The 12,907-nt window shown below is 52.3% G+C and overlaps 1 protein-coding gene across 1 annotated transcript in view; it reads left to right on the forward strand.

Annotated features, from left to right (window-relative positions):
* The first annotated feature begins 7,388 nt into the window (after window positions 1–7,388).
* Window positions 7,389–12,907, forward strand: part of LOC144937846 (steroidogenic factor 1-like) — an 88,782-nt gene continuing 83,263 nt past the window's right edge. Inside the window, exon 1 of the mRNA XM_078865365.1 lies at window positions 7,389–7,806. Coding sequence (XP_078721491.1) covers window positions 7,758–7,806 — 49 coding nt within the window. The 5' untranslated portion in view covers window positions 7,389–7,757. The remainder of the gene's footprint in view (window positions 7,807–12,907) is intronic.

Genomic DNA, 12,907 nt, shown 5'->3' on the forward strand with positions numbered 1-12,907 from the left:
GTGCCATGCCACCTTAAATCGGTGCTCGCTAACAGCACTGTCGAGTACTTTGGAGATCAGTGAGGCAGTGGTTAGCTCATGGCCCTATGAACCGGCGACCTGAGTTCGATTCTTGGCCACGACTAACATCAGTGGCAAGTGATATCTGAACGTGTCATTGGTCCTCCACCAACCTGCACTGACCAGCGTGGTGAAGTATGGTCGAACAACCCCCACGACTGACACAGTGTAGAGAATCCTTCAATCATTTTTTATTGATACAGGACCGTACATTATAATATGTATTCATTCATAGAACATTCACATTGAGTGCATACGACTAATTAAGGTTATCTTTGTGTCTGTGCGCCCAGTGATTGGACTTGCCGATGGACCGGCGTCGGCTGTGTCGAGATCGGCCTCTGTGCAAGAGGCTCGCGAAGGATGTTTGCCGCTCGGCAGTTTTGGGAGGCAGCCACCCTCCAGCGAACAACAGCGGGCGGATGAGCGACGCTCACAAACTACGAGCGGAGCTCCGAGCGGTCGGGGGAGCACACAGGTGGTGCAATCCGTCTGCCAGTCATCGCGGCCAGTAACCCCATCGCGCTTGTTGGGTCCGTCCCGTGACCTCCTGAGCGCCGGTGTGAGCCTCCGACACTTCACAAGGTCTCAAAGTGTACTCAGCCCGGAGCAAGTACGTACTGCAGTGACTGCACCGTCATTTAGCGTTGTGACGTTGCTTAGGGACACTGTCTCGACGTTTCGTTCCGAGTGCCGCGGGAGCTTCGTCGGGAAACTGGACTGGGTAGGAGCTCGCAGCACGTGGAGCGAAACGTCGGACATCGTGCCGAACAACACACAGCGGCGACACGTTCGGGAAGACAACAAGGGAGCACGTGGAGTTTGTCGTTTGTTGTTGTTGTTGTTGTGTGCGTGCAATGCAGTTGAAGCAAAGCTTCAGTGGGCAGTTTGAAATGTGAACCCAGCAAAGCCAGTGTGGCCTTGTGTTTAAGGAGGGCGCATTGGACATTTCCTGTGCAAGGCATCGTCAATAAAAGTCCAAAGTGGAGATGAGAATACACGCAGTGCACCGCTGCTTTCTATGAGACCAACTGTGCGTCCGGTGGATGCGTGGCTCGGTGGCTGAGTGGCTGGGTGGCTGGGTGGATGAGTGGCTGAGTGGTTGAGTAGCTGGCTGGATGAGTGGCTGAGTAGCTGGGTGGCTGAGTGGATGAGTGGTTGGGTGGCAGAGTGACTGTGTGGTTGGGTGGCTGAGTGTTTGTGTGGGGTGGGGAGGCTGGGAGGATGAGTGGCAGGGTGGCTCGATGGCTGAGTGACTGTGTGGTTGGGTGGCTGAGTGTTTGAGTAGTTGGGTGGCTGAGTGACTGAGTGGTTGGGTGGCTGAGTGACTGAGTGTATGGGGGGGGGGGGGGCTGGGAGGATGAGTGGAAGGGTGGCTCGATGGCTGAATGACTGTGTGGTTGGGTGGCTGAGTGTTTGAGTAGTTGGGTGGCTGAGTGACTGAGTGGTTGGGTGGCTGAGTGACTGAGTGTATGGGGGGGGGGGGGCTGGGAGGATGAGTGGCAGGTTGGCTCGATGGCTGAGTGACTGCGTGTGGCGGTAGCCGAAAAGACAAGAGTGAGGGTGGATGAGGCTGTGGAGGTGGTAGGGAAGGTTTGGCGAGTTGTCTGCGCTGGTGAGTGGGTTCGTTGTATTGCACGGGGCACTTGAATGGTCCAGCTTATGCTGCGTGCATTGAACTCGCTATTGGAAGGAGTGTCCGGGTGGCTTGGCTGTCGGAGATACCTGAGCCAGCACGGCTACGATCCTGAGTTTCAAACTAAGCGTGTTCAAACCGAGTTTTACAATGCAGTATCAGCTAATAATTTCAGCCTGGTCGCCAATTGCCGTACAGAAGACGAATAATTTTAAAATGTATTTTGTCTCCCAATTGTAACGTTTTTCTCTCTCTTACATTTATTTTAGCATCAAGCGAGAAACACATGGACCGTATATCAATATAATTTGGCCAATTTACACATATCAAAATTTTGTAAACATTGGTATGACCGCTATGGGGTCAAACATTTCTCTGTCGTGGCAGGGCACGTAAGGCAGTGGGGTGTCACTTGGAAGGGATCTCAGAAGTATCTCTGTGAAGTCTCTTTCTGCAGGCCATTGTACCACACCGGGGATTTAGGGGCCGTCCATAAATGACATCACGCACCTAGGGGAGGGGGTCTGGTCAGACATTTGTGACAATGAGTGACGAGGGGGGGGGGGTTGAGAAATGTGACGTCACATCAAAATGCGCAAACTTAAATAAATATAGACAACACGTTCTACTTAATTAAATAGACTTTTTAACAAATGTTTTCTCCTACAACATCAGAGTGCAGCGCCACATTAAATACGCACTACAATGACAATAGTTTAAAGCGATTTGAAGCATGTTTTATTTTTTTTGGAGGGGGGGGGGGGCAGAGCTTTGTGACGTCATATTTGAGGGGGGGGGGGTCTGACTTTTTGTGACGCCGTGTGACGAAGCGGGGAGGGGGGGGGTCAAAAATCGTCCAAAATCGCGTGACGTCATTTATGGACGGCCCCTTATTCGCTGCACGTGCGAGGACTCCGAGTGAGCACTTAATCTCACACTATCTCAAGATACCAAGCCAATAGCACAATCGAATTAAAATTCGGGCTAAAAAGCAAACATTTACTTAAGTGGAAAAAAATAATGAAATTGCTTACGGCAACTGGAATATCAAACTAAAAGTCCCTGCGGGCACCGCTGTACCCCCCCCCCACTGCAGTGCCCTCCCCTTCACGGTTGAATCTCGCGTGGCTTTTATTATCGAAGGGCGTCTTCTCAGTTACTGCAAACTTGGAATAAACTGCTCCTATTGATTTGATAAATGTTTGAAGTGCATCTGTTTATGATTTAAAAAAAAATGTTTTAAAATAGTATACAGTAATAATATAGCAGCAATAGCGGTCGTAATTAATTTTTATTGTGGTCTCCTAACAGTAGCTCAAATGAAGCCGGGAATCGTTTTTTCGCATCGTGTCTGTCCTTCAGCGCCTGCTGCTGCTGTTACTGCTGCCGCTGATTCTGCTGCTGCTTCTACTGCTGCTGTTTCTGCTGCTGTTGTTACTGCTGTTGATGTTTCTGCTGCTGCTGTTTCTACTGCTGCTACTACTCCTGCTCATTCTACTGCTGCTACTTCTGCTGCTGCCGCTGATTCTGCTGTTTCTACTGCTGCTACTTCTGCTGCTGCTGCACCTGCTGCTATTTCTGATACTGCTATGTGGAACGTCTCGCTTTGACAGATGCGCGTAATCCGCCGCCCGTTCGCGAAGCAAGCGGGGAGAGAGGAGGAGGTTTGGGGGGTAACGCGAGCGCCAAAGTAACTCCGGCAGTCACTTCGGGTCCCCCAAGTTGATCCCCAGCCGGACGAGCGAGCGAGCGAGCGTTCCTTCCACCTCCTCCGACGATGACGACGCTGACCCTTACCTCAACCCGGGGAGAGCACACACACACGCATACACACACACACACACGCGCACACACGCACGCGCACGCACGCACACACGCGCACGCGTGGCCGCGCGTGCAAGAGTGGGGGGGGGGGTCCGTGTTTTCATTTGGCAAATAACTGCGCTCGTCTCGCCGCGATAGCCTGGCTCCGAGACTTCAAACAATGGCCCGGGCGAGGGACAATTCCTGCCACCGCAGTCGGGAGTTTTCGCGCGTCTTGGGATTTTCGCGCATCTTGGGTTCTTCATGCGTCTTGGGTTTTTGTGCGTCTTGGGTTTTTGTGCGTCTTGAGTTTTCGTGCGTCTTGGGTTTTTGTGCGTCTTGACTTTTTGTGCGTCTTGGGTTTTTGTGCGTCTTGGGTTTTCGTGCGTCTTGGGTTTTTGTGCGTCTTGGGTTTTTGTGCGTCTTGGGTTTTCGTGCGTCTTGGGTTTTTGTGCGTCTTGACTTTTTGTGCGTCTTGGGTTTTTGTGCGTCTTGGGTTTTTGTGCGTCTTGACTTTTTGTGTGTCTTGGGTTTTTGTGCGTCTTGGGTTTTTGTGCGTCTTGGGTTTTTGTGCGTCTTGACTTTTTGTGTGTCTTGGGTTTTTGTGCGTCTTGACTTTTCCTGCGTCTTGAGTTTTTCGTGCGTCGTCTTGAGTTTTCGTGCGTCTTGAGTTTTCGTGCGTCGTCTTGACTTTTCCTGCGTCTTGAGTTTTCGTGCATCGTCTTCAGTTTTTCGTGCGTCGTCTTGAGTTTTCGTGCGTCTTGAGTTTTCGTGCGTCTTGAGTTTTCGTGCGTCTTGAGTTTTCGTGCGTCTTGACTTTTCGTGCGTCTTGAGTTTTCGTGCGTCGTCTTCAGTTTTTCGTGCGTCGTCTTGAGTTTTCATGCGTCTTGCATCCTCGAGCAGGTTTTTCTTTTGGTCGCGTTTGCACCGCACGCGGCTCTTCCGCGCCAGCTCTCGTTCCTCCTCCTCGACCGATCGTTCCCCCCTGAACGAGCTCCCGCGTCGTCGGAGATGGCGACCGCAGCCGGTGCTTAAATTTTTTTTTCCGGAATTGTCCACGAACGCTGTTCACGGAAATGCTTTTTTTTCTGCTTGGGGCAAGTCACAGCCATCAGCCGTCTCGAGTTATTTCGTGAGTGCTGGTGTCTAATTATTTTTTCATGCATCCGTTCTGATGTACAGGAATATAACGGAACGACATAAGTACAGTTATCGTGGATTCGACGTACGTTGTGTTCTGGTGGTAGTGCCTTACGTCGGTGAGAGATCTACTCCAGGCCAGCTTGGCAGCGTTCTGGAAATTATCGAGTGAGAAGTTAAGCCCCCGAGTATGGCCATCATCATCATCACCATCAGCCTTGATCAGTGGCAGTGCCGGCCCGGGGGGGGGGGGGCTAAGCAGGAATCACCCCCCCCTGCCCCACCCCCCCCCTTTTCAGCTTATAAACTGCAAGTGAGATGTCAGATATATACAAGAGGTAGCGATGTGCCGAGGTGAGGGATGAGGGGGATGATGAGAGATGAGAGAGTCACACACACAGGTGAGCCGGGGACGCAGTCAACTTGTGAGAGATGTCCAAAGGGCACAACGTTGGATGAGAGAAGAGAGATGTAGACATGATAGGGATTAGAACAATACATTTTTCTCTGTTAACGTCAATTACGTTTTTCGTTCATTTGGTTCACTATTTTTCATTGATCAAAGGGCCACCTTGAGCTACTTGGGACGCTAACCGTGTGCTTGTCTTGGTTATGCCCAGTGCCACAGCCAGCCAGGATCAATCCACTGCTGAACGAAGGCCTCGCTGAGCCCTCGCAAAAATTCGTCGCGGTCCTGCGATGCGACCGACCGCCCAGCGTCTGCGCGTGATCCAACCTCACCGCTCCGTCTCCGCGGTACGGACGTTCAGCCGTGGTGCCGTGTAACAAGTAGGAAGTGCTCACGAAGCCCACGACAACCGGATTTAGGTTATCTGGAAGTGCTTGAACGTCGCGTGGGCTTGCCGTGCTGGTCATGAGCCGAACTCCAGCCCCTCCGTCTCGTTCCCAACCCTGGCTCCGATACGCTTTTGTAAAATTCCCTCTACCCCTCACCCCGCGTGATTGATCATTCGAATTTGAGATTTCCGTGACATTCAAGCGAATTCATGAACACATATCCTCATCGTTCTCCACCGCCGTGTTTGTGTTTCAGGGATGCGCCGCACCGCGTGTTTGTTTTCGTCACGATGTCCGACGTTTCGCTCCACGTGCACAATGCAGCTTCGGACGGAAGCTCCCGGCACGGTGAGCGTGTTGCGGAGCAACAAACAAAAAAAATATTTGTGGTTGCAAAACCTTATCCTGATGCTTTTGATTTTTTATTGTTGTCTTTTCCAGGTCCTTACCACGGAGATGTTAACACAACACCAGCAGCCGAACCGTGCATTGGCAAGGTAATGGCCTGCGAACTTGAACTCAAAAAGTTTGCAATTTCGCTTGCATGCACACACACTGGCACGTGTCCCCCTCTCCTCACGGCGATCCCTGGCGGGCCCTCCACGTGTCCCTCCACGTGTCCCTCCGTCGCCGTCCTTCCGTCTCTATCCCTCTACCGTCCTTCCGCCGTCACTGCGTCGCCGTTGCGCAAGGACGACCATGTCCGAGCTCCCCCAGCCGCGCGCCGACAGCCCCCAGCAGAATGTGCTCAGCACTGCAGCCTCGGCGGTGGCGGCGCTCCCGGCCACCGGCTCTGCCAAGTTCCTCTTTGAGCCGCCGCTCCCATCGTGCCAAAGTCCGGAGACTCCTCCGTACAGGAGCGAGGCAGGGCCCCCCAATCTCCCCCGCGCCCTCACCCCCCCCCACCCCCCCAAGGCTTCTTCTGGCCTTGCTTCCCTCTCTGACCCGCGAGCCCCCCCTGCCCGACCCAGCCAGACCGCGCGTCTCGTTCGGTCTCCCCCCAATGCGTCTGCCCCTCTCCGCGCTCCACACATCTTCGGCTTGTTTTGCTCTCCTGATTTATTAGATTCTTTTTTTTGTCGCACACTCACGCTCAATTTACTGCTCCTCAAGGCCGCTGCACGAGATCCCACGTGCGCTGTGCCTGCGTGCGCCGTGCCCACTCGCGCCGTGCCCGTGCGTGCACTGCGCTACAAATCCAGCTACCCCGGTTTGATTCCCGCTCACGGCTAACATCGGTGATGAATTTTCTGAGCCGGTTCTTGGTCTCCCCGAGGTCAATCTCGGCAATAAGTGAGTACCTGGCGCGGTGCGTAAACTTCAGCGGTGGGGAGACGAAGGTGGCAGAGTGTGGTGCTGGCCACACCACCAACCCCCCCCCCCCACCTCGTGTGCTGCGCCGTGGGACTTGACGGGTGCCCCCTGACCGCGCTTGCCGTGAACCTGGTGGTGTACGACGGAAAGAGCTCGGAATTATCACATTTGGTGCCACCATCTGAAAAAGAAGGAAGGAGTCCAAAGAAGATCAACACTTCCCTTCATGGGGGGGGCGTGGGGGGTGGCTTTAGAGGGGGATCTTTGTCTTTGTACGTCCACCAATCACCCCGGTGAGTGACACCTGTCATTGCACCTATTTTTTTTCGTGCCCTCCCACTCCCGACTCCTGATTCTCATTTCTCCCCTCCCTCTGAACGCGAGTTAATCATTGCCGAGGCACTATCTCAATAAACCCCGAGCTCTTATCATCTGCTCCCCTCCCTGCGTGACATACAGCAACACGCAGAGGGGGTGCGGGGGGGGGGCGGGGGGCGAACACAAGTTTTTTTTTATCAGCGCACGGGCTCCATCACGTGAAAGTGAGCCATCCAATGGCGAGGGCGAGGACAATTAGTCTCCCCCTTCTCCAGCTCCGATTTATTCCTGCAGTAAAAACATAAAATTCAGTTTATAACTGAGCCAGAGCAGCGAGCGTGTTTCAGACTTTGACCATCGTGCCGACTTCCGAATTACAGCACTTCGATTTTCTCCGGGCCACGCGTCCGTCCGCTCGTCCGCTAGTCTGCCCGTGCGGCTTGCACAGCGAGGTCTACGGTTAAAACTCGAGAGCACGTAGTTTATTGTTTTCTCTCACAAAAAATTGTAACTCCTCTGCCGGATTATAATTTTGCGCCGACACCGTTGGCGGCTGCGGCGGCGGCTGCCGGCATCGTCCTTTTCATCGTCCTCGCCATCGTCGCTCGAGAGAGAGAGACAAACCGTTTGGGTTCTTTTTTGGCGTCGGCTTCGACGACGTTGGCCCCCGCGCGCCGTCTCGCCAGCGATGTCGGTGGTGGCCACGCCGGGGGGCCTCGTGCCGGGCCTCTTCCAAGGTGAGGTTCTTGCCACGCCGCTGCCGCTTGACGGATCGGCGGGTGCGCCCGGGCGAGTCTCGCGCAGTAGTCGGGAGCACGGCGGGGGCGGGGTGACTGACTCTGTGGTCCACAAGCGAAGCAAAAGCTCGGGGCACCCAAACAGCACGAGGGGGGACGGACCTTCCTGATTAGCACGGTTGGCGACGCACGGTGCGAAAGAAGTTCAACATACAGACATAAAATATTTTTTAAAAGTAAGAATTAACTAAATATCAGCTCAAATTGAGAAGTGTAGAATTTGTACAAATATTTTTCACTCATCTTGAACCTGTCGGCAGCTCTTTTCCCATCTCACTCCAGCCCCCGCGTCTTGTCCACACGGCTCATGTCACTGCATCTCTGTCTCATCTGTGTCTCTCTCATCTCGTGGCAGCCCTACCTGTTTTCCTCATCTCGCTACATCCACATCTCTCGTGTACATCTCGTCCATCATCTCACGAGGAGGGTGGACATTGAGAGTGTGGTTGGGGGGCGAGTGCGGCCCCGAATACCCAGCATCACCACCACGAGGCCTCTCCACTTGTGTCACCACAATACCCAGCAGCACCACCACGACTCCTCTCCACTTGTGTCACCACAATACCCAGCATCACCACCACGAGACCTCTCCACTTTTGTTACCACAATGCCCAGCATCACCACCACGACTCCTCTCCACTTTTGTCGTCCCCCGTGGCCATCCTCAGGGGTCTGACCGGTGCCCTCGAATAAACGCCGGCACGCGCGAGCGCTCGGCCGGCCAGACCGCCGTGCGTATTTACTTTTTAGCGGTGGCAGTGCGGAGCGTGGGTGGGTTCGTACAGCAGAATGGACGGTGCAAACAAAAGTTTACGTTCGTCACGCGGGGCAGAATCGCTGACAGGGGCGATTTACGTCTTTTTGTTTTCTAAGTTCCGTACAACTACGATCGTGAACCACGAGAGTGAACGGAGAACTTAATTCAAAAGTTGTTGGGGGCGATGCTGTTGCTGCGTTGGCAGTGGTGCACAAGCACCGATTCACAAACAAACAAGCCACGAGAAAAGTCAACACGTTTGTCAACAACAACATCGTGTGTGGCGTAATTTTTTTAAATATATATTGGTGACGTTTTGGGGAAATTTCCCTTCGTTGACGCGCTGTGCAGAAAGCCCATGCCTGAAACGTCACATTTTTTTCCTTCATTTTATGGCCACGCTGTTATTGATGAATGTGTTGAGTTTCTTCGGAGAATGTAATTGTCCTGTAGCTTCGTAGATGAAATAAAAACAAATAATGAGGTGGCGATGAGGTTTCAAAATGTACCTGGGAATAATCGCCTGAAATGCCGGGACTGCGGAATGTTTACAAACGCACTTTTTTATCTAACGCGTAACGCCAGTCATTAAAAATACACACACACACATACGGAATAGTTAGACGTGAAGGTAATTATTATTTTATACATTTAAAGACGTTTTCTCCGGTGCTTCTACATGAGACTGGTGTGAAGAAAAAGCTAAAAATTGTCAACCCGCAAGACAAAAATGAGATTAAAAACGCGAACAATAAAACCCAAAACTTTTGCGGAATCACTGCAACTCTGCGGCAATCATTACACGTCCACAGCTAATAACACCCCGAATGTATATATATATAATTTTGTGATACTGCATTGGCAGTGGTGCACAAACACAACTAATAAGCCCATTCATTGGTAACGCAGCCCTAACTTAGTAGGAACAACAACAAAAAACAACCCAATCGGCGACGTTTCGGCCAATGGGCCTTCTTCAGAGCAAGGCGGAATGCGTTGAGTTTATCGAAAACAGAAACTCGGCGATCAACACGAAGCTGAAAGCTCAGAACGTGAAGCGAACGCCGACTTTTCCTGACCTCTTAGAAATTTAACAGCCAGGGCATCACGTGTTTGGGGGGGGGGATGATTTAATTTCAAGTAAACACGTTAAGTTTTTTGGGTTTTTACCAAAAAAATCTATTTTTCAAGAATTGTGGCTCTTCACGCCGCTGCCGCTGTTTATACAAAAACCACCGTAGCAGAGGCGCTGGCCGATGCAATTTATTGTGTCAGCATCCCCGAATAACAATACCGGGAGGAGGGGGGGGGAGTGCAAAGACGTTGGATGCCGGCAACCAGCGAGAGTTCATCTCCAGCCGACGGCCGCTAGCTTCAGGAAAAAAAATCTACGCAGGTTTGATTTTCTTTTTCTCCGCACGCGGTTGCGCCGTACAACTTTCTCCCCCCGATGTGGCATCGGGTCGTGCCGCGCGCGTGGTCCCCGACGTTCCGCTCCGCGGAAGGCGACGACGTCGGAGAGGGGCGAGGAGGATAATTATTTTCGCGTTTGTTAATTGGCTTTGGAGCGCCGCGGCGATCGCGCAAAAGATCGCCTGCCTCGTGGACGACGCCGGAAATACTGAGCGGCGAATCCAGTTTCCGCAAAGGAGCTCCCGGGGATGTTGGCGCGCATCCGAGGGTTTGTTCGTGACGGGCGGCGAAAGAACGGCGCGCTGGGTGGTTTGCCCGCTCGGCAAGTGAACGCGGCCGAGATGTTCGCCTCCCGTTCACAGCCCCTCGGCCTGGTGGTTACAATTCCGAAAGCCTGTGGCAGGGGCCCAGTTATTCCACAGGGCAGTCGTGTACTGTAGGATTCGTGGTTCTGTCCAACTTTGGGGAGCGGGAGCCTCGCGGTTCAGCGCGCTCGTTACTATGAACCCGGCGACCCGGATTCCCTGACGAATATGTGAACTGGTCCTGTGTCTCCACGAGGTCGGCTCAGCCTTGAATGAGTACACCAGTGTCATCAGCACTTGGGGAAACACAGACGGTCGGGCCGTGGTGCCGGCCACCTCAACCCCACCTTGCGTGCCGTGCCGGCCTTCAGAAGTTGCTCGCTAACAGCACTTGCCCCAACACCTCCGATGAGCGCGTTTGTCTACGTACGGTCCTAAAGAAGTTCAACATACATACAACAGCCTGTCAAAGGCTATACGGTGATAGGGGGGGGGGGGCGGTGTGGATCTTTGTACAATTGGGCCGTGTGGTTTTACCCTCAAAAGCCCCAGCGCGGCGGAGGCTCGGCAGTAGAGGGGGGGGAGCAGGTTGTTGCCGCGAGCCGTTGGAGCAGCGTGGGGTCGCGGGGCCGAGTCGAGCGATGACCTTACCCCCGGAGCGGCGCGCGCCGTCCGTGACGCTCCGTTGGACGTCTCCCCCGGGCAGAGTTTAAGGGCAGGGAGGGACCCTCGCTCTCGTAGCCTCCCTTTGGCGTACCCTTGCACGGATGAGGAGGAGTTACCTCCTGGAAATAAATAAACATATATACACGTGTTGACAATTGCCACTCAGCATCAGTGTCAGGCAAGGTGCGTCAGAATTTGTGAGTTTTTTGGTATCTGAGCGGATGCAAATGTCAAGCGCTGTTCATCGGGAAATGTTTTTTTAAGTTGTAAGTTTCACCAGGCTCCATTGTGTGAACGAGTGTAGTCTCCAACTCGTATTATCCACTCTGCCTCTCCGGCATCTCTGTGTTTTTTTACGGGTGCCACAGTGGCGAGATGATAACTACCTCGCTTGGTACGCAGGAGGTCATAGCTCCAGACCCTGATGATGCCTGTATATTTTGAGTTTGCATGTCTCTCTCCCCGTTTTTCCCTCCACATTTAGAATCAACATCACGCGTACAGAGTGTTTGGCTGCTATACATTTCCACGTGATAAGCCACTTCGTTGAGCTACCATATGTGGCCAGGTCGCTTCCGAAAAACTGCTATATAGCTCAGTGGGCCTTACCTGGTAAATAAAACAAATATTTCAGTTGTAATTTGTACGTGCTTGCAAGAAGGGCCATTGTGGTGAAAAGTTGCCCATCGCAAAATAAATGTTTCCTTTTAAGGCGGCATTTTTATTTCCAAATGCGTTGAGTTTCTCGTTGTTACTCGTGCTGTTTGTGCACCACCGGCATTTCGGCAGCAGCGTTGCCAAATATTTGATTCAAGAGTTTGTTAACTACGTGGATGACACAAGTCAAGTTGATTGTGTGGCTATGGATGGAGGGGACATGATGGAAGAACAAAAAACGATCAAAAGTGGAGTGTAAGGTGTTCTAGTGGAGCTAGCAAGGGTTATGTTGAAAATGTATATGATGTAGGTAGGTGCAGTGTATCATCGTTGGCAAAAGACAGCGTCAATTGAGCTTTCATTTGCCGTGCCTTTCTTTCTGGTGTTAGCGAGTGCCGAATGGCGTTGTGATACTCATCAAAGCGAGCCTCCCCCACCCCCCCCCCCCCCGTGTAAAAAAAACTCACCACCTTCGTCATTAGCAGTGCCATATAACGCACGGTAAAAACAATATACAGGGGGCTAACGCGTGGGTCCTTGGACCCTTCTGCAGAGCGGAGAGCACAGAGGGGTTGACGGATCGAGAGTCGGCGAACGCACTTCGCTGACGACTCTAAACAAGTGGAGGGGTCTGAAACGAGTTGGTGTGTGAACAACTTTGAATTTAAACGAAAAGAGTTTTCATAATTTGCAAATGATTATCATCATTAGCTAATTATGCTGGTATTGATGATGATAATCATCATCTATTTTACAAGAGACCTGTGATAAAATCAGCGGCAGAAAACTGATGCCGAGTGGCGAACCCGTGATGTGTTTTCGCTCCACGTGCTGATGGCTTCTTCAACAAAATCCGGTGCCTGAAGAAGAAGCTTTCGGCCCGTGGAACGAAACGTCGGACATCGTGCCAATCAACACGCAACCAGAATGTGCAGTGGAGAGCTGTGCATCAGCAGCAGCAGGGCAGCCGCCAAAATCCCACGCTTGTGGAAGCTCTCTCAAAACAAGCGACGTCTTGAATTGTTGCGGTGCTTATCCCTTCTTCACAGCCTCGAGTCAGTGGTGGAAATTCTACGGTCTTGCGGTGGGGGGGGGCGAGCCCATAGGATAACCACCGTTGACTTTCCCACAAAGTGCTATTCATACAAAAAAAAACATCGCTTTTAAATCCAAACGATCTGAACCAAAAAGTGACCTCCCATCGGTAACAGCCGCGCTCTAAAAACAAAACAAAATGAAATTA

This window comes from Lampetra fluviatilis, chromosome 20, assembly GCF_964198595.1.
Source record: "Lampetra fluviatilis chromosome 20, kcLamFluv1.1, whole genome shotgun sequence".
In the NCBI taxonomy this organism is placed as follows: Eukaryota; Metazoa; Chordata; class Hyperoartia; order Petromyzontiformes; family Petromyzontidae; genus Lampetra; species Lampetra fluviatilis.